The sequence below is a fragment of the Schistocerca americana genome, chromosome 9 (genome assembly GCF_021461395.2).
Source record: "Schistocerca americana isolate TAMUIC-IGC-003095 chromosome 9, iqSchAmer2.1, whole genome shotgun sequence".
Taxonomy (NCBI): domain Eukaryota; kingdom Metazoa; phylum Arthropoda; class Insecta; order Orthoptera; family Acrididae; genus Schistocerca; species Schistocerca americana.
The window spans coordinates 200,455,052-200,477,980 of NC_060127.1; the positions used below are offsets into that span (position 1 = coordinate 200,455,052).

The following is a 22,929-nucleotide window of genomic DNA, read 5'->3' on the forward strand; positions in this document are numbered from 1 at the left end:
CGTGAATCAATGACTTTACGTTTTGTCAACATGCTGTTGCATACTAAACTGATTTCGACACAATGTGCAACTTGTGTGGTCTCTGTAGACTTATTTTCTCCGTATTTCTAAAATTCGTTCATCGTCATCAACCTTTACATTTAATATAACAAATAACTTCTCTACGGTTATGACATTTACTTCTTGTTGAACTTGTGTCCCCTCAATATCTTCACGTTATTTTGTTCATATCTTGTAGAGTGTGTTCAGTTAACATCGCCCTTGCAGTATGCATATTAATTGTCTTCAGCATGTTCTTGTTCTTCTGGAATTTTACATCAGTGTGCTGATTAACCATCACAGACTTCATGTCGACCACTTTTGTCGATCTTCTGCTGATGCCTTTTTTCTACTAGATCTTCTGCTGATGTTTTTTTTTTCAGTTTCACACTAAGATGTGATAGATAGATTCAGTTTGTGCATACACATGGACAAATGTTCTGTGTATTCATACACCTATTTTCAGACTGGATACATGGCCTACATGTGAATATAATCATAATGTATTGTAGACTGAAATATTCAACTCCTTCATTGCTATACGTAGAGAAGTTGCTGGAAATTCCACTTTTATTGGGTGTCATTCAATTTTCCTGTTTAATCATTTACCAGACACCTGTACTTTGTGTAATACCAACAGACTCCACATACCTTCATAAATTCATTCCTATTTCCTACATGTACTTGATAAATGTGTTTTAAATTCATATTGTCTTGTTTGAAAGCGATAATAAGATTTGAATTATCCCTTACCAAATACCCTAGAATATGCCAGACTCGTGTAAAAGATATCAACTCATATATGGTGACGGATATAGAAACATTCCAGTAGTTGAACCTCGTTTTCCTGTGCAACATCATTGCCTCCACTCTTTCTGTCAGTGGGATGTTGTGTAAGTTACTCCATTGATGCTGGAAAATCTACTGTACTAACTGTTATTTACGCTGCAATTGCGTTTTGAAAACTATATACACATGTTCGAATAGATTCCATCTGGATGTGTTAGGAATGACATGACAATATTCATGTTGCCACGGTCAGATAGACCTACAATGCATTATCAGGAAGTAGTGTTCCTTCTTCTTCTTCTTCCTCCTCCAGTCTTCGCAGTACTGCAGGATGTATCAGTAATTCAGAGATCTTGAAGAGCTGTGAAACAAGACTTTAGCCCTCAGTGTCACGTTACATACAGTGTCACTGTCGACCACTAAACGCTCAGTCTTCAATGTCTGTCCTTTGCCGACAGACCTAAGTGTGGTGATGTAAGCTAAATACGAGTCCTGACTTAGATTTTGTGAATGATGAATTTATACTGGTGATCGATGCAAGGTTCTACAGCAAAATAACGCAAAAACAGGAAACTTAAAAAAAAATAAATGACTGAAGTTCTAGGGCATGTTCAAACTGTTTAGTATTTTTGTTCGAAAATAACTGAAATCTTTGAAATATTCAGAAAAATTAATGTCCAATGCATAAAAAAAAAATGTGAAAACGTTTCCGCTGGAATTTTTAGTATAGGCTGTTACCAAATGTAGACCCAGCGGTACATGGAAAAAGTATACCACTACATCGCTGTCATGAAACATATAACAATTATTAGATAGGTTTGAGTACCTTAAAATATTAAAACACTCTCTAAATACATTCTACCCATAAATTACTAAAAAGAAACGTAGTTACATATTAATTTTATTCCTTGAATCCATGTTGACACAGAGATAAACAGTTTTCTTCAGCCACATATTGTCACTTGCTGGGAACATCCAGAGAGGACAACAACTGATCCACAGAAAGCACATGGTGTATGCTGCAATCAAGCGCAGTTCAATCTACTCCCTGACTGAGGTGGACAGTGGTCTGAAAACATATTTTTTGGGTTATTATTAAGTGTCATGTGCTGATTTTTTTTTCAGTTTCATTATAATACATATTGAATGTGATCTAGTAATGGAACAGTGTAACTGTCAATGCCAGCTTCTCAGTCATCAGTAATTTCAGCAGTTTTTGTGATCCAGTCGAGGAAGTAGGTTACCCTGGAGAAGCCACCAGGTATAGGTACGTCGCACTTGTCATTCACAAAGCTGGCAATGCCGATCTGCTTGTAGCCTTCTTTGGTCTTGAGAACAAGGGCTCCGCCATGGTCATACTGCAATGTAGAAAATTATTACCTTACAATATCTTGTAGACTTCTGCTGCTGATATTAAAAGTTTGTGAACGATATTACACCTTGACCTATACAAAGGATGCACCAGAGGTATGAAGGCCTCTTCAGAATCTGTTTGTTTACCGATGACACAAGTAAGCTGATGGAAGGCATAAACAAACCAGTACCAGGAACAGTCTGGGTAATAATGTAACAGCTTTATCACTGATTCCCAACAAACAACTTCCCTTCTTACGAAAAAGCTGTATTGTTAGAATTTAAGTTTCACATGTTGATATCAATGCGGTCCACACTGGATGGGATTCCATATGAGACATTCTTTTACATCGAGGTGCACAACAGACTGATGTTGTACCAGCATGTGGCTATGTTTGGCAAGAAAGATTAAGTGAAGTTGCTATTTCAGCATGTTGCAAAAGTCTCTTCAATGACCTTGGCATTATTAAACTTAAGTAGCATTACTTATAGTCATAAGTTATTAGCAGGAAAGTATGTGCAATGGACAGTGGAAATCACAACAGTGACACTGTCATTGGAGTACTCCTGAAAATATATCTGTCCATATCTGCTTTTACCTCCCCCCATGAACCATGGACCTTGCCGTTGGTGGGGAGGCTTGCGTGCCTCAGCGATACAGATAGCCGTACCGTAGGTGCAACCACAACGGAGGGGTATCTGTTGAGAGGCCAGACAAACGTGTGGTTCCTGAAGAGGGGCAGCAGCCTTTTCAGTAGTTGCAAGGGCAACAGTCTGGATGATTGACTGATCTGGCCTTGTAACAATAACCAAAACGGCCTTGCTGTGCTGGTACTGCGAACGGCTGAAAGCAAGGGGAAACTACAGCCATAATTTTTCCCGAGGGCATGCAGCTTTACTGTATGATTACATGATGATGGCGTCCTCTTGGGTAAAATATTCCGGAGGTAAAATAGTCCCCCATTCGGATCTCCGGGCGGGGACTACTCAAGAGGATGTCGTTATCAGGAGAAAGAAAACCGGCGTTCTACGGATCGGAGCGTGGAATGTCAGATCCCTTAATCGGGCAGGTAGGTTAGAAAATTTAAAAAGGGAAATGGATAGGTTGAAGTTAGATATAGTGGGAATTAGTGAAGTTCGGTGGCAGGAGGAACAAGACTTCTGGTCAGGTGACTACAGGGTTATAAACACAAAATCAAATAGGGGTAATGCAGGAGTAGGTTTAATAATGAATAGGAAAATAGGAATGTGGGTAAGCTACTACAAACAGCATAGTGAACGCATTATTGTGGCCAAGATAGATACGAAGCCCACACCTACTACAGTAGTACAAGTTTATATGCCAACTAGCTCTGCAGATGACGAAGAAATTGAAGAAATGTATGATGAAATAAAAGAAATTATTCAGATTGTGAAGGGAGAGGAAAATTTAATAGTCATGGGTGACTGGAATGCGAGTGTAGGAAAAGGGAGAGAAGGAAACATAGTAGGTGAATATGGATTGGGGGACAGAAATGAAAGAGGAAGCCGCCTGGTAGAATTTTGCACAGAGCACAACATAATCATAACTAACACTTGGTTTAAGAATCATGAAAGAAGGTTGTATACATGGAAGAACCCTGGAGATACTAAAAGGTATCAGATAGATTATATAATGGTAAGACAGAGATTTAGGAACCAGGTTTTAAATTGTAAGACATTTCCAGGGGCAGATGTGGACTCTGACCGCAATCTATTGGTTATGACCTGTAGATTAAAACTGAAGAAGCTGCAAAAAGCTGGGAATTTAAGGAGATGGGACCTGGATAAACTAAAAGAACCGGAGGTTGTACAGAGATTCAGGGAGAGCATAAGGGAGCAATTGACAGGAATGGGGGAAATAAATACAGTAGAAGAAGAATGGGTAGCTTTGAGGGATGAAGTAGTGAAGGCAGCAGAGGATCAAGTAGGTAAAAACACGAGGGCTAGTAGAAATCCTTGGGTAACAGAAGAAATATTGAATTTAATTGATGAAAGGAGGAAATATAAAAATGCAGTAAGTGAAACAGGCAAAAAGGAATACAAACGTCTCAAAAATGAGATCGACAGGAAGTGCAAAATGGCTAAGCAGGGATGGCTAGAGGACAAATGTAAGGATGTAGAGGCGTATCTCACTAGGGGTAAGATAGATACCGCCTACAGGAAAATTAAAGAGACCTTTGGAGATAAGAGAACGACTTGTATGAATATCAAGAGCTCAGACGGAAACCCAGTTCTAAGCAAAGAAGGGAAAGCAGAAAGGTGGAAGGAGTATATAGAGGGCGTATACAAGGGCAATGTACTTGAGGACAATATTATGGAAATGGAAGAGGATGTAGATGAAGATGAAATGGGAGATATGATACTGCGTGAAGAGTTTGACAGAGCACTGAAAGACCTGAGTCGAAACAAGGCCCCCGGAGTAGAGAATATTCCATTGGAACTACTGACGGCCGTGGGAGAGCCAGTCCTGACAAAACTCTACCATCTGGTGAGCAAGATGTATGAAACAGGCGAAATACCCTCAGACTTCAAGAAGAATATAATAATTCCAATCCCAAAGAAAGCAGGTGTTGACAGATGTGAAAATTACCGAACTATCAGCTTAATAAGCCACTGCTGCAAAATACTAACACGAATTCTTTACAGACGAATGGAAAAACTGGTAGAGGCCAACCTCGGGGAAGATCAGTTTGGATTCCGTAGAAACACTGGAACACGTGAGGCAATACTGACCTTACGACTTATCTTAGAAGAAAGATTAAGGAAAGGCAAACCTATGTTTCTAGCATTTGTAGACTTAGAGAAAGCTTTTGACAATGTTGACTGGAATACTCTCTTTCAAATTCTGAAGGTGGCAGGGGTAAAATACAGGGAGCGAAAGGCTATTTACAATTTGTACAGAAACCAGATGGCAGTTATAAGAGTCGAGGGACATGAAAGGGAAGCAGTGGTTGGGAAGGGAGTAAGACAGGGTTGTAGCCTCTCCCCGATGTTGTTCAATCTGTATATTGAGCAAGCAGTAAAGGAAACAAAATAAAAATTCGGAGTAGGTATTAAAATTCATGGAGAAGAAATAAAAACTTTGAGGTTCGCCGATGACATTGTAATTCTGTCAGAGACAGCAAAGGACTTGGAAGAGCAGTTGAATGGAATGGACAGTGTCTTGAAAGGAGGATATAAGATGAACATCAACAAAAGCAAAACAAGGATAATGGAATGTAGTCTAATTAAGTTGGGTGATGCTGAGGGAATTAGATTAGGAAATGAGGCACTTAAAGTAGTAAAGGAGTTTTGCTATTTGGGGAGCAAAATAACTGATGATGGTCGAAGTAGAGAGGATATAAAATGTAGGCTGGCAATGGCAAGGAAAGCGTTTCTGAAGAAGAGAAATTTGTTAACATCCAGTATTGATTTAAGTGTCAGGAAGTCATTTCTGAAAGTATTCGTATGGAGTGTAGCCATGTATGGAAGTGAAACATGGACGATAAATAGTTTGGACAAGAAGAGAATAGAAGCTTTTGAAATGTGGTGCTACAGAAGAGTGCTGAAGACTAGATGGGTAGATCACGTAATTAATGAGGAAGTACTGAATAGGATTGGGGAGAAGAGAAGTTTGTGGCACAACTTGACCAGACGAAGGGATCGGTTGGTAGGACATGTTCTGAGGCATCAAGGGATCACCAATTTAGTATTGGAGGGCAGCGTGGAGGGTAAAAATCGTAGAGGGAGACCAAGAGATGAATACACTAAGCAGATTCAGAAGGATGTAGGTTGCAGTAGGTACTGGGAGATGAAAAAGCTTGCACAGGATAGAGTAGCATGGAGAGCTGCATCAAACCAGTCTCAGGACTGAAGACCACAACAACAACAACATCTGCTTTTAAGTCCTAAATCCAGTCTCGAATCTAGGCCAATACTCAGAAAGCTCGGACTATATTCTTCATTCGAAAATGTGAAACTGTATCGAATGCCTTAAGGAATCCAGGAAACAAGTACTGTTCTACACTAAAAGTATCTGAATAAAAAAGGACGTAGTTATACAGTCAATATGAATTATATTTTACCGATAGCGATTTTCCTGTAAAATTGTACAATGGACAAAAACGAAATTTGTCCACCAGAGTAAAATTCGTGGCTTTAAAAATATAAACGCACAGCAAGTCTTATATATTAGCCAGCAAATTTATATTTCTGCTAGTAAATAATCAGGTACCTATGTCTCTAAATTAAAAATCCCGTAATTCTCAGACCATTTTGTTTGCTTCAAATTGTTAATGTCTCTCCACAGTTATCTTTGTCAGCAATTTTGTGCGGTTTCTGTACTTTTTTCCACGTAGAGGTTTGTTTGTGTTCCATCCATGGGTGCAGCATGCGAAGGCTTCTGCGACATGTCTGTGAGAACTGTCGTTTGCCTCAACTTATCTTTACTATAGATGTGACGATCTGAAGAATATTTGTAGCTTTTGCCCAAAAAGACAGTTCTTGACATTTTCTTACAAGTTTCTCGCAATAAGTACGACGACATCTTTCTCGGAGTGTCCCCAGTTAACATTTTCCCACGTATCTCCAGGCAGTCAAATAAGCCTGTGATCATTCGCACTGCCCTTCATGGCACGCTCTTGGTGATTCGTGTTGTTCAAATTCTCCATCCAAGATTCCACGGATTTCTCTGTGTGCTTCCTACGAACAAATTCTCAATGCAGTCAAAAATATGTCTTGACAGCCCATATGAACGTGCTGTCGATGATAATATTATGTATGTTGTTGAATCAAATATCTACATCTACATCTACATCCATACTCCGCAAGCCACCTGACGGTGTGTGGCGGAGGGTACCTTGAGTACGTCTATCAGTTCTCCCTTCTATTCCCGTCTCGTATTGTTCGTGGAAAGAAGAATTGTCGGTATGCCTCTGTGTGGGCTCTAATCTCTCTGATTTTAACCTCATGGTCTCTTCGCGAGATATACATAGGAGGGAGCAATATACTGCTTAACTCTTCGGTGAAGGTATGTTCTCGAAACTTCAATAAAAGCCCGTACCGAGCTACTGAGCGTCTCTCCTGCAGAGTCTTCCACTGGAGTTTATCTATCATCTCCGTAACGCTTTCGCGATTACTAAGTGATCCTGTAACGAAGCGCGCTGCTCTCCGTTGGATCTTCTCTATCTCTTCTATCAACCCTATCTGGTACGGATCCCACACTGCTGAGCAGTATTCAAGCAGCGGGCAAACAAGTGTACTGTAACCTACTTCCTTTGTTTTGGGATTGCATTTCCTTAGGATTCTTCTAATGAATCTCAGTCTGGCATCTGCTTTACCGACGATCAACTTTATATGATCATTCCATTTTAAATCACTCCTAATGCGTACTACCAGATAATTTATGGCATTAACTGCTTCTAGTTGCTGACCTGCTATATTGTAGCTAAATGATAAGGGATCTTTCTTTCTATGTATTCGCAGCACGTTACACTTGTCTACATTGAGATTCAATTGCCATTCCCTGCACCATGTGTCAATTCGCTGCAGATCCTCCTGCATTTCAGTACAATTTTCCATTGTTACAACCTCTCGATATACCACAGCATCATCTGCAAAAAGCCTCAGTGAACTTCCGATGTCGTCCACAAGTTCATTTATGTATATTGTGAATAGCAACGGTCCTACGACACTCCCCTGTGACACACCTGAAATCACTCTTACTTCGGAAGACTTCTCTCCATTGAGAATGACATGCTGCGTTCTGTTATCTAGGAACTCTTCAATCTAATCACACTATTGATCTGATAGTCCATATGCTCTTACTTTGTTCATTAAACGACTGTGGGGAACTGTATCGAACGCTTTGCGGAAGTCAAGAAACACTGCACATATCTGAGTGCCTTGATCCATGGCTTTCAGAGATTCATGTGGAAAAAGAGCGAGTTGAACGTCAGACGTCGATATTTACAGAATCCGTGATGGCTGGCATGGAGGTGGTCTCTGAACTCAGAGTATGTTCTGAGATTCTACAACAAATAGCTGCCAATGATATTTGTCGGTAAGTTTGTCGATCAGTCCTGATGTCCTTCGTGGACACAGGTATGACCCGTGCATTCTTCCCAGCAAACGGCATAGAGTTCTATTCGAGTGATTTTCGATGTATAACGGTTAAAAGTGGTTCTAACTGAGTCGCAAATCATGTATAGAAACCGACAGGGATTCCATAAATCCTTGGAGCTTTGTTCAGTGTAACGACTTCAGCTGTTCCTCAACGCCACTGACGCTAATGTCTATATCAGTCGTCTTTGCACTGGCACGAGAATAAAATTGGGGCAGTACTTGTGAGTTTGCCTTTGTAAAGGAACACTTGAAACCCAAAGTTTCAGTTCCTGTCTTGTCCATGTGTTTCTGAGCACTAACTCTGAGGCCACTAACAGCCTTTACATATGCCCAATATTTCTTCGTGTTATGTGACATCTTTGGGTAATATTCTACTATGGTACTCACTGAGGGCGGCACGCACTGTATACTTTAAAGCCAAATCAGCATACCTGTATGTACATCGGTATTCCATGTTTTAGACCGAATATGCGGTTGTCTCTGTTTCCTTAGAAACTTCTTCACAGTGACCATATACCAAGGAACGTCCCATCGACCACGAACTGTTCTGCCAGGTACGTATTTATCTAAGGTATGGTCAACTATTCTTTTGAATTTGAGCCATAGTAGCTCTACAATTCCTTCATCTTAATCTGTTTTACTGAACATATAAATCCTTGAAACTGTTTCTGTTGCCCTTTTTAAACTGGTAATCGTTGTTGCTACAGCTACCTCATAGTCGTTGAGACAAGTTTCACTCTGGACATTCTCAGACAAATCAGGTGTATTTGCCTCATTAAATCCAATATACACTACTGCCGCCATGACTGGAATTCTGAACTATATGTTGCTGGTAGTTATCAGAGAAGGCATTTATTGATGTTTCGCAGGATGTCTTGTCACGTCTGCCACTAACAAAACTGTAATTATCCCCACCAGTTGTTGAATTAAAGTCTCATCCAGTGATTACAATATGATTGAGAAACTTAACATTCTAGTGATCTAATGGTTCTCTCTCACGTTTTCAGTAACATTACGAAGTGAGTTTGGTTATCAATAAAAGAATCCAATTATAATTTATGACCAGTCCTGCTATTGAGTCTTGCCCAAACAATGTTACATGCAGCTGCAATTACTTCCTCAATGGATTTGAGTTTCTTGTGTACTACACAGAATACACAGGTTTCTATAACCAAATTAATCGTTTTGTTATCCTTGCCTTTAATAAAATAATTGTCGTTAATTTTACATATTTGTCTAAAGTATTTCACAATGAAAAGTTATTTAGTTAGTAAAATCTGATTGTGAATATATTGTAGCCGCTGATAAATTGATAAGTTTCGGTAGAACAAACTTGCATTATATAATTAAATTGTGAGAGACAGAGGTAGCATAGACCGCAGGGGAAGTTGGCAAGGCGTGGAGGGCATGTGGGGTGCCGACAGCTAAGAGTCAGGTGGCAGTGCGTGACTGAAGCGGATGTGTGTGGGGCTCTCAGTGCACCAAATTTCTTGCGATGAAAGTTATGGAGTGGATCAATATGGAAACTGAACAGACCACCAGTAGGTGGAACGATATTGCCAACTGTATCTGTGTGTGTGTGTGTCAATGGCAGGCGCTATAAATACATCTCGGCATCGGAGGACACGTAAGACAGCCTGCGGCACATCACCATAGCCAACAGTACTGCGGCTTCCTTAGTTTTGTAAAAGAGCAGGAGCAGTGAACGTTATTCTGTGAGAATATAATAATGAATCTTAATCTGTGATAATGTAACAATTAACGGTACCTCTTCAAATCAATTTTTAACCAGAGTGGTATTACCTGTATGAGTTTTTTCTATTTGGTCCTTTAATGAACTGGCAAACTATCAAGGTGTCATGTTCTAACTACAATCAAGACAAAACCTCAACACAAAGCCATTGGTCTACCACAACACTTACAATCGAAAGCATGTTTTTTACAACCACAAACACACAGAAACAAGACAAGTGATTCCTGAATCGATAATGCTGCCGTTTATACAGCATCGAAAATTCCATATTATACGAACATTTCAAATTTCAGAAACTTTCCAGAAATGAAAACCACTAAATGACAAATAGATGCTGGTGGTTGGGTTTGAATGGGCGATCGGCAGTCATTTAACTTATGCATTTCAGAACCTGTAAGAGACTTCCTCCCAGCGTATGTCTAACATATGAACACATACAGATAGAAGAAGTTGACATTGTTAGATTTCTGGGATTACAACTCGATAATGAGTTCACTTGGGAAGGGCATATCACAGAATTGATAAAGCGCCAAAGCAGGTCTATATTTGCAATCCTAATGACGTGAGATGTAGCAGATACAAATGTAAAAAAATGCATATTTTGCTTACTTTGATTCTGTAATCTCATATGTGAACATATTTTGGTATAACTCATCAAATCGAGAAAAAGTTTTTAGAGTTCAAAAGAGTATAATAAGACTCATTTGTGGAGTAAATTCAGGAACATCATGTAGAAACCAGTTCATCGAACTGGGTATCGTAAACATCGCTTCTTAGTATATTCATTTCTTAATGAAATTTGTTGCAAATAATATGCCTCTTTTTCAACCAATAGCTCAATACGTAGTGTCAGTACTAGGAAGAGAACAATGTACATAAAGACCTAAAATGACTCAACTAGGTGCAAAATTGATCCAATTGTCATGAACACACATTTTCAATAAATTGCCAGTACCATTAAAAGCTTTCTGCTAAAACACAATTAAAGGACAGATTGAAACACGTTTTTGGTAGACAACTCCTTCTACTCTAGAGTATGTTACAAGGAACTGTTAGAACAGCTTAAGTAGAAACTTTAGATTCTGTTATGACCTCACTTGGTCACAACAGTCAAGATTAGGTATTTTGGTATGATAAATTTATTAAACGTACTTAACTATGTTACCTTCTGACAGTGTATGAATTCTCCAAATATTAGCAGTTCCAATTTACTGAGATGTAATCGTATATTTTGACAAAATGATATGATCGTTTGGTATTGATGATCAGGAGGCCCAATTCTGCGAAGTTCGGCTACCGGTTTCAAGTCTTATTTCAGGCGATGCCCCATTGGGCGACCTGCGTGTCAATGATGACGAAATGATGATGAGGACAACACAACCCCTACGACACGAACGGAGAAAACCTCCAACTCGGCCGGGAATCAAACGCAGGCCCACTGCGTGATAAGAAAGCACTTTACCCCTCACGTAAGCAGTAAGGGACATGTTTTTATTATCTCTTGACAAATGATCGGGGAAGTTAGTTTTATATTGAAATGTTCTGTGCTTTCTGTGTTATAGGTTCCGAAGTGTTCCACATCCACGAAAATCATCTCATCCTTGAGTCTATGGAACGAAACTGGAATCTAATATAATCTAATCGGCATGCCTGTCAATGACGGCTAACCGTTACAGCACATTGCATACAGTGCAGTCCACGGCATTTCTCCCTCTCCTGGATAAACAGCGACATGTTGTTTCTGATGTTCTCACTGGAGCCGACTGCAGCACCCTGGATCTAAATCGTGTCAGTGAAGCTCGGCATGGCAATACTGGGATTCTCACGTTCCAGTCGTGTTGTCACATCCACTGCAAGATGGCAAACATTGAAGGTAGTCGCTCTGTCAAAGCTTCACAGTCGTCGAGGTGGTCTTCAGTTTCCTTGACTGAGGAGCTTCCAGAGTTATCTGCCCCTCAGAACTCTAGTAGGTCGTCATATGAAGTACATGGACGACATCTCTACATATTGGTCCTCTTGATGATGGGGTTACAATCCTCGACTTTGTAAGTGGCATCTGAGAACCGACAAACAATACGATACAGCACAAAGTAGATCTGCTTTAGTATCTTTTCCTGGAGTTCACCTTCCTACACAGGTTTAAATGTCCATATCAAATCTGCCTGGCTGTATCTCACAGGATGGCATTAGGCACCATAGTGATCTCGGTCTTTTTCGTGGGTGTGTTTAAAGTCTGTACGTGAGTCAGCTATCTTGCTTCTTTCGTCTTGGTGATGTGTTTCATGCAGCTGTACTGAGTATTGTCGCGACGAAACGGGCGCTGTGTATCTGTTTTCATTTCTGCCTCACGACTGTCGTGAAGTCTGTTTTTCTGCTGTGTTCAAGAATGTTACACGGGGCATTTTGTATTCCACTCCTGTTTGACATCAGTCTGCATCTCCAATAGATCTGCCAAGGTCTCATTAAACTGTCCTGTGAGGCCAATCGTCTGTGCCTGGCCAGGAGTCGTCATTCTATGGGTGATATCGCAACATGAAATTACCTCACATTCTAACCTCAACAAGGAAACCTTTCTATGACCAGTGTTGGAGCACTGTACTTCAAAATGATGTATAGTACATGGATCATAGCAACATCCGAAGCTTTGAGAAGTGACACTGCCTTGGTGAAACCATAAAATGTGAGGTATTCAGCCAAAATAATTATATGTCAACTTAGGGAACCTCCTCTAGATGTCGGTATCAGTTCGGTGCAACGGTGCTGCTGCGGGCAGAATTGGTACCAGATGTCCCAGAGGTAGCTGTGGCATGTGCTTCCATCGCTGGCATTCCTTACAGTAGCTCAGATAGTGTCTAACAGATCGGTAGAGTCCTGCCCAGAGATAACTGAGACTAAGGCAGTCTTTACGAATTCCAGGTGATCAGATTTTGGAGTTCATGGAAAAATAGGAAAACAGCTGACTGTATATGTGTCGGGATGATAACCAACCTTTTCTGCCCCATCAGGTTACAGTAATTCTAATACGATGTTCCCTTTTTTAATTGTAATCCTCCTTTGATCAGTACCTCCTTCTTCACTGCTGTTATGGTCCATCGCACTGGTGAATGGTTAGCCAAATAAATATGCCAAGAATATTTTAATGATTCAGCTAACTGAAAGACACACTTTCTCAGGTGCAGGTAGTTCATTTCGAATGTGGAGAGCAGGGCAGAAGCACCTTCCTGAATACTAGAACTGAACTCACTCCACAAATGCTAGCGTCAGGGAAACGTTCTGTCTCGGCTTTCTCGTTATGCAACGTGCAGAAGTGTCAGAGACAACCTAAGGGCAAGCAAACATGTTTGTGGCTCTCGTTACAGGAAGATTTTAAGGCTCCTTGAAATACGCGCAAATGAAGTGGATTGGTACACAAAACAGGAGTTCCTTACAAATGGCAAGCAGTATGAGCACATTGTGGGAGAGCTTCTCCACCAAGCGAGGTGGCGCACTGGTTAGCACACTGGACTCGCATTCTGGAGGACGACGGTTCAATCCTGCGTCCGGCCATCCTGATCTAGGTCTTCCGTGATTTTCCAAAATCGCTCCAGGCAAATGTCGGGATGGTTCCTGTGAAAGGGCACGGCCGGCTTCCTTCCCCGTCCTTCCCTAATCCGATTATACCGATGAGCTCACTGTATGATCTCGTCCCCAAAAAACAACAACCAGAACTTCTCACATCATGAATGTGTGGAGGATCGTTACGGCTATTATTTCCACTGGATCAGGAAGGACTCCTTTGGTACGAACTAAATGCTCAAAGCTTCTTGTTTTCCACGTGGTGAAGGTGCACCTTTTCGGAATCAGAAATCAGTCTGAACAGATCCCATATAGGTTGTAGGCAGGTTAGATGTTATTCAGATGTCTTCCTAAAGCGACAGTGTCACCCAAGTAGCAATAAAGCTTCGTTCATTAATGGTAACTAAGCAGGTTACCCACCATAGTCAAAGGTCCGGTCACCCTCCTCAACCTCAGTTTGCTAGTAGTCTGTTTGCAAATCATTACTAGAGATACACTTTGCCACTTTCAAGCACTTTAGGATGTCATCAGTACGCGGCAATGTGTAGACATGTTATTCAAGATTTTGTTCAGTTGACACAAGAACGCCATATTCTGCACTTCTTCACAATTGGCCCAGGAGAGGACCAAGGACTGTCTGAAGTTTGAATGACCATGCAGGATCTCCAACCAGAATTATGTGTATTCCGACTGGCGACTGCCTAGACTCATAGAAGAGCTAGCTAATTGGTGGTCGATGTACAGTGTTGATACGGTGCTTTACTATTGACCACTTAGTCTGCTTTTCACCTCAGATACGAAAGCATCCAAATACTGTCCCAGAACGGCTAACACTCACCGCCCTCGATCCGCAGTCAGCCAGATGCAGTCAGCATTTCGCAAAAAGCTTCCTCCATTGCAGTTTCCTTAGTGGTAGTGGGGTACAATTTGTCGTTGTTGGTACTGAGCTGCCAATGCTGGACTGGTTGAGCTCTTTCTGTGCACATACCTTCGGGGATGCGTTGGTGCTGCTCGTCGTAATTAGTCAGCAAAAGATCTCCTTGTCAGCCTCTAATCCTTATGATCGTCACTAATACGTAGATTTCATTTATGAGCCCGTGTAGCGTTTGGCAATCTAAACAAACCTCCACAGTTTAATCAGCATCTAGACTGACGAATAATACTAATACGTTGATGATGGCAGGATACCAATGTTTCAACGGCGAACAACAATCCAGAGCAATATTCGTTACTGACGCATTTTTCTCAGTAGGTACTGTAAGGTTTGACACCAATGATTCGCAAAATAAAAGTCCGCAAGCTTCTGAATTGAGTAACCATAAACACAGTCTTGAGAAATTTCTTCTCCGCTATTTGCAGCGTGGTTCCAAACAGAGCACCGAACATACCTGTAATAAAATTCTTTGTTCTCCCCCACAGGTATTCAATGGATATTTGCTGTTTTCGATTTAAAATTTTTTAGAAACATTTCTCATTGATTTAACCATCAAACTGACGTGGAAATTCTGTGTTGTCAAAATTTTCATCACACCAACGCAGATCTATGGCCCCTGGACCTAGACCGGTGGCGGAGACCGCACTTGCAGCGGCCGGTGTAGGCGTGTAAGGAAAGGTAAGTAGAAGTGCATCATGTCGCGATGTATCGATGTATTTGTTGATATGTGCAACTTTCTCTCTCCTGCCCTGCTAGCATGACAAAGCCGTTACACGGGCTGTGCTCGCAGACTCGAAGCCCGGTCTCCTCCAGTTGATGCCACAGCACGGCGCCAGTCAGGGAAATAAGTCAGGGAAATAAGTCAGGGCGGCTGGAGACTCTCACCCTGCCGGTGCCTCAGCGTACAGCCTGGACTTTATCTCAGAGGGTGGCGGCACAGAGATGGGAGGGGCTCTGTGACGTAGCTTATGTTACTGTCGTCCATTCCATGCAAAAGTTGCTGGTCAATTTTGCAAGCCTAGTGCCTCAACCTCCCTTTCACTTCATACTCAGAATCACTGAGCTCTAAGGCCAATCTTGTCAGCCTACTGGATAGCGGCTTCAAACCTAGTTACCATTTAAAAGCAGCATGATCTGTCACCACACTGATCTTCTTTCCAGACAGGTAACACAGGCTGTACGTTACACCATACAGTAGACCATTCATCTCTCTCTCTGCCATTGCATAATTTCTCTCCGTTACATTAAGGGGAGCAGGAACGATGAAAATGTCAAAATTAACGTTTTTTGGGGTTCTTCTTTGTAACACTATTTAGACTTTTCTGATTAAAACAAGTCAGGCTTCACTTGGCGTGTTTTTTACCATTTCAAAGTTGATGCACCGCGTCGCGCCACGTAAATGGCTATAGCGAGTTAGCATTTTATTTCTGACGTCACCGCTCGCTGTCTTTAGGCAGAGTTTAGTGGTGGCAACCGCCAGTGTTTTGTTTTCCAACGTTGTAGGCCTTTACCTCTGTGACACGTAATTGTTCATATCCGCAAACATAAATGGCAAGCCGTGTTTGTGGACTTGTGATGTTTGCTATGTGTTTGTTGTTACGTTCAGGAATTTTGAGTATTTTACGAATGTTCCTCGTATATGTTTTACATATTTTGTTTGTGGATATAAATATGTCCCATTTCAGCAATCGAATGTATAAGTAAAGACGCAATGAGTGAAACAACAAATCCTTTGTTGCTTCACCATCCACTCTCAATCTGTGTGAGAAAACTTCTTCCAGCAAGAAACCTTTTAATAGCAGACAAAAATTTGAAAGTTACAGTAATGATGTGAATGAAATATTAACATTTCCTTGCTGTCAAATACTTTGAAACATAATGTATTATTCCAAGTTTGCAAAGAAAGAGGACTCGAATTGAAAATAATTCCACACATTGGTTTTACATGTAAAATCTTAATGAAGAGTGACAAATCTGGTGGAGAAGTTTTGTTTTATAGTTCTAATAGTATTCCTAGTAGTGTTAACAAAGGAAGAAGGTGTATGACATAAATTTTAGTCTAGTGTATGGCATGCATGACATAGGAAAGGGCAGTGCTAGAGGAACAATGTTATGTGGAATTATGAACTTGTCAAAAGCACCAACCAAGTTCGAATTTTATAATGAATTGGTGGGGTCTTCTGCTGAAGATGTTGCACAAACAACGATGGAGAAAGCAGCTAAAGAGGCTGTGACTGATAATGGAAATTGTGGAGAATGACTATTTCTTTGAATGGATCATGGCAAAGTAGAAGTCGTAAACGTCTAAATGGAATCGTGACAGCTACCAGTGCAGACAGTTGCAAAATTATTGATGTTGCTACTCTCTCCAAACATTGTAGATGTAAGGCCAATACCAAGGAGGAATATAAAGAACGTTCTGAGGGAAATTTTCATGGCACAGTTGAACAATGGAAGTAGAGAGCGTGAAAAGAATTTTTTTCAGATTGCACTTTGGAGTGTATGATGCAGTTGCAACATACAGTGCCGGAAACGCTATGTGCTGAAATGCTTAGGTTTCCAACCAGGCACAATAGCATTTTCGCAATGCGCCTAACGGATGAAGAAAGACTAACAAATGCAGCAAGAAGAGACAGAAGTCTGCAACACGTAGCAAAAGGGAAGCAGAGACCTGTGAAAAGAAAACTAGCACTAGAAAGAGAAGAGGATGCTGATGATCCGTCATATGGAGTGGGAATGTATTAAAAGACTTTGAAACCATTTGCTGAAAGTTTCTAATTTTCTAATTTTCATATTTAGGGAACATTTTCTTAAAAACTACTAACTGTAGATGAATCAAAATTACACACAATACCGTTTATTTCATTTCCTTAATTGTTATAACAAATTGTAAAAAAATTTGTATAGTTAAGGGGCTATAGAAGTAAAGATGCAAAACTTTAGAGAAAAAATTGGCAACATTTTAAAAAATTGCGAAACAGAAACGAATAAATGTTACTCAACATGGCGTTATAACTTTGTACTCATTGAAAATATTCTCCAAATTTTGGAGCTGTAAGTTTAATGCTTTAGGTAAAAATGTTCCTTGTATTTGCTGAAATTAACATGGAGAAGATAGAACGTTCTGGTTCCCCTTACGTTGTCTTAATACACAAGTGATACGGTGTTCATCTCCATCAGCCTCAGGCACAAACTGCACATGAGGGCATGGTCTGATGCATCACATAATAATATAAATTTCTTATGAAATCTGGAAACATCGACACTGGATTCAACGTTAGTATCTCCATTAATTCGACGAACGACCTTGACTGTCTTAAGATCACACAAACGTGATATATTTCTTTAATAACTGCATAAGCAGTCGTGACATATCCACAAATCCACTCGTGAACTTTCTACAAAAATTTCTGAGGTTTAGAAATTATTGTAGCTTTTTTCTCATTCCTGATTCGGAAAATCTTGCAGCCCTTATATCAAACTCGGATCAGTCGTCACACCAACCTTAGTAACTATGTCACCCAAATAATCTTGCAACACAAAGTAGCATTTCTCCCTACACAGTGTTAGGCAAGCAGCTCGTAATGTCTTGAATATTTCTGTCAGGCTTTGTCTGTGTTATTGAACACCCAATGCAAAAACAAATATGTCATCCATCACTTGGCATCGACAAGACTTCAATACTTTCAACACCTCATCAAACAAACTTTGGAATGTCGCTGGTGCATTCTTAAAAACCAAACAAATAATTTCCCCAAGGAAATACCGATAATTTCCCCAAGGTGCTGAAGACAAAGTCTTCGTTCTATGCTCTGGAGCGACTTCTAACCGATGATACCCACTCTTCAATGCCACTGGTGAGAAGTCCCAACACTGCCATAGATTAGCGATCGTCTCTGTGACGTTTGGAGTTGGGTAGGTATCTATTGTAGTCTTACCATTTGTTTGTTGTTGTTGTTGTGGTCTTCAGTCCTGAGACTAGTTTGATGCAGCTCTCCATGCTACTCTATCCTGTGCAAGCTTCTTCATCTCCCAGTACCTACTGAAGCCTATATCCTTCTGAATCTGCTTGTGTATTCATCTCTTGGTCTCCCTCTACGATTTTTACCCTCCACGCTGCCCTCCAATGTTAAATTTGCTCCTCAAATAGCAAAACTCCTTTACTACTTCAAGTGTCTCATTTCCTAATCTAATTCCCTCAGCATCACCTGACTTAATTCGACTACATTCCATTATCCTCGTTTTGCTTTTGTTGATGTTCATCTTATATCCTCCTTTCAAGACACTGTCCACTCCGTTCAACTGCCCTTCCAAGTCCTTTGCTGTCTCTGACAGAATTAGAATGTCATCGGCGAACCTTAAAGTTTTTATTTCTTCTCCATGGATTTTAATTCCTACATCGAAATTTTCTTTTGTTTCCTTTACTGCTTGCTCAATATACAGATCGAACAACATCGGGGAGAGGCTACAACCCTGTCTCACTCCCTTCCCAACCACTGCTTCCCTTCCATGTCCCTAGACTCTTATAACCGCCATCTGGTTTCGGTACGAATTGTAAATAGCCTTTCGCTCCCTGTATTTTACCCCTGCCACCTTCAGAATTTGAAAGAGAGTATTCCAGTCAACATTGTCAAAAGCTTTCTCTAACTCTACAAATACTAGAAACGTAGGTTTGCCTTTCCTTAATCTTCCTTCTCAGATAAGGCGTAAGGTCAGTATTGCCTCACGTGTTCCAACATTTCTACGGAATCCAAACTGATATTCCCCGAGGTCGGCTTCTATCACTTTTTCCATTCGTCTATGAAGAATTCGCGTTAGTATTTTGCAGCCGTGAGTTATTAAACTGATAGTTCGGTAATTTTCACATCTATCAATGCCTACTTTCTTTGGGAATGGAATTATTATATTCTTCTTGAAGTCTGAGGGTATTTCGCCTGTCTCATACGTTTTGCTCACCAGATGGTATAGTTTTGTCAGGACTGGCTCTCCCAAAGCTGTCAGTAGTTCTAATGGAATGTTGTCTACTCCCGGGGCCTTGTATCGACTTAGGTCTTTCAGTGGTCTGTGAAACTCTTCACGCAGTATCATACCCCCCATTTCATCTTCATCTACATCCTCTTCCATTTGCGTCCATTGCCCTCAAGTACATCGCCCTTGTATAGACCCTCTATATACTCCTTCCGCCTTTCTGCTTTCCCTTCTTTGCTTAGAACAGGGTTTCCATCTGAGCTCTTGATATTCATAGAAGTGGTTCTCGTTTCTCCAAAGGTATCTTTAATTTTCCTGTAGGCAGTATCTATCTTACCCCTAGTGAGATAAGCCTCTACATCCTTACATTTGTCCTCTAGCCATCCCTGCTTAGCCATTTTGCACTTCCTATCGATCTCATTTTTGAGACGTTTGTATTCCTTTCTGCCTGCCTCTCCTTTCGTCACATAAATTCAATATTTCTTCTGTTACCCAAGGATTTCTACTAGCCCTCGTCTTTTTACCTACTTGATCATCTGCTGCCTTCAGTACTTCATCCCTCAGAGCTACCCATTCTTCTTCTACTATATTTCTTTCCCCCATTCTTGTCAATTGTTTCCTTATGCTCTCCCTGAAAGTCTGTACAACCTCTGGCTTAGTCTAGGTCCCCTCTTCATAAATGCCCATCTTTTTGCAGTTTCTTCAGTTTTAATCCACAGTTTATAACCAATAGATTGTGGTCAGAGTCCACATCTGCCCCTGGAAATGTGTTACACTTTAAAACCTGGTTCCTAAATCTCTGTCTTACCATTATATAATCTATCTGAAAACTGTCAGTATCTCCAGGCTTCTTCCATGTATACAACCTTCTTTTATGATTCTTGAACCAACTATGATTAAGTTGTGCTCTATGCAAAATTCCACAAGGCGGCTTCCTCTTTCATTTCTTACCCCCATTCCATATTCACCTAGTACGTTCCCTTCTCTTCCTTTACCTACTATCGAATTCCATTCACCCATGAGTATTAAATTTTCGGCTCCCTTCACTATCTGAATAATTTCTTTTATCTCATCATACATTTCTTCAATTTCTTCGTCATCTTTACAGATAATGGCACATAGACTAGTACTACTGTCGTAGACGTGGACTTCGTGTCTATCTTGACCACAACAAAGCGTTCGCTGTGCTGTTTGTAGCAGCTTACCCGCATTCCTATTGTTTTGTTCATTATTAAACCTACTCCTGCATTACCCCTATTTGATTTTGTATTTATAACCCTGTATTCACCTGACCAAAAGTCTTGTTCCTTGTTCCTCACTACCATTTAAATGACGCTAATCCCAACAGAATCGATATTGCCTCAAACCACCCACAGACTTCTTTGGTACAATTGCAATTCCTACCTCTCCCAGGGACTAATAATTTTTCTAATATGCTGTCAGCCAACTGCTGATGAATAACCTGTTGTAAAATCAGCTGCAGAGACTGACATATTCCATATGACCTCCAGTACGCCAGTAGTTGGTTCCCAGTCTTAGCAGCATCCTGTGCCCCCTCTCCCCTCATATCCTACACCTCCTATGCAGCTGACTCGTTCCCCACCAACAAAGTTCTCTTTAACAACATAACCTTCTAAGCACAAAAATTACCCACATTGATGACTTTTACTCTACCACCGTCCTTCTTCTGTGTGCTTATGATGCTTCACTTTACTAATCAAGAAGCTGCATCTAATATGTCACTATTTTTCAGTGGGTCCACTACACGAAACGTACCTGTCGGTAACTCGGGCCTAACATTCACCCATAGCGACTTCCCGGTCCCACTCAGCACCCAATCATGTGAATTAAGGCCTAATGTCGTTGTTCACAGTTTAACTGGGTTATCTTGTACAACAGACTCCATTTGCGATGGATCGGAACTGACGACAGCTTTACCTAGCCGTAATGTTTTCCCACTAAGCTCCACCACATGTCATCGAAGGTCAACCATGGCGTGACGCTGATACAGAAACTCTTACCCTAGGATCATGCTATAGCCATCGCTTACATCAAAGTCTACTTGCACACGCTGCCTGAACTTGGTTGCCTGCAACTGAAATTTCTTCAGCATCTACCGCAGCGTCGAACATCACTGTCCTCTACCCAACTCAGCCTAGAATGCATTGGTTCCATTGCCTCTTATCGACCTCAGTGACTGAGCTTCGCTGTCCCCTACCCAACTCGATCTATAGTGCAGTTGTTTCCATTGCCTCTCACCGACTAATTCTCTCCAGGGTACCGGAACATGCGCCACCAGCTGTTGTACCCACTATTGCACATTCCACTACTGTATTCGTTTTTCCTGTGTTTATCTTTACCGAGAACAGCATCCGACAGATCTGGGGTTCCTTCTTACCTTCAGCGTGTGCTTGTCTAACAAAAACGTGTACCCTTTACCAGCTATTGCACCCGCTATTGCACACTGCGCTTCTGCATTCGTTTTTCGTTTGTTTATTTTTACTGAGGACAGCCTTAGGCGGTTCTGGGTTTCCTTCTTGTCTTTAGCAGGTGGTTACTTGTACCCAGTCCATCCCTAAATCGCACAATAAAATTAAGGCATGACTTCTTCGACAATCCGTAATTGTCTCCCACTGCGACTCGGCGACTTGGACTCGGCGGCGCTTCAGGCAGCAAGGGAAAAGCCACAGCTCAGAAGTCCAAATGAGTTGCGGGGTGGATTAATGATGTCACAATGGCAGAAAATTTCACCGCAGTGTTGCCCAGTGTCACCCCGGACGTCATCACACGATGGGAACGTCGCACGTCATCCCTTCTTTTGACGCCTTTTTTGATGGAGGGTAGACTACAATACCCACCATTGAAATCGTGAGATTTTCTAATGGGTTTTCAAGGAAAACATTTGACACACTTCGCCGATTACAATCGATACGAAAATTTCTCAGGGGACGGCAGAAAGGGCGTCAGTGAAACCAGCCCTTTCCTCGGGGAGTTGTTTCACACACGTTTCTCACTACTGCCGCCCCCTGGTCATTTCAATCCTACTTAGCACCTACATCTACATCTACATGATTACTCTGGAAGACACCATTACGTTTCTGACAGAGGAACATCCTTAGGCTGCAGCAACACAGAACGTGATCTCACTCCTTTTGAGTGTACTGTGATTGCAATTTTTGCTCTGGCATACAGAGTGGAACAGATAGGGACTCTGAAAACCACTTGACGAAATTTCTACGCGATCCGTGGCAGCCAAGGGGGTTTCTGCTTTTTCAGCCCTCCTTTTTTGCGCCCTGCTGTGGCATGATCATTTAGGGGTACAACGTTAACATGTGCGTGAATGAAACAGGAAGGTACGCCCTCCCACTCCATTTCGGCAACGGTGCCACATTTGTTGAGCATTCTACAAATGTAC

At 41.2% G+C, this 22,929-nt stretch overlaps 1 protein-coding gene across 2 annotated transcripts in view; it reads right to left on the reverse strand.

Moving 5' to 3' along the window:
- Window positions 1–1,762: 1,762 nt before the first annotated feature.
- LOC124551366 (collagenase-like) overlaps window positions 1,763–22,929 on the reverse strand; it is a 183,521-nt gene continuing 162,354 nt past the window's right edge. For both annotated transcript variants that reach the window (XM_047126401.1, XM_047126400.1), the window contains one exon: window positions 1,763–2,186. In XM_047126401.1, the coding sequence (XP_046982357.1) occupies window positions 2,019–2,186 (168 nt within the window). In that variant the 3' untranslated portion in view covers window positions 1,763–2,018. The remainder of the gene's footprint in view (window positions 2,187–22,929) is intronic.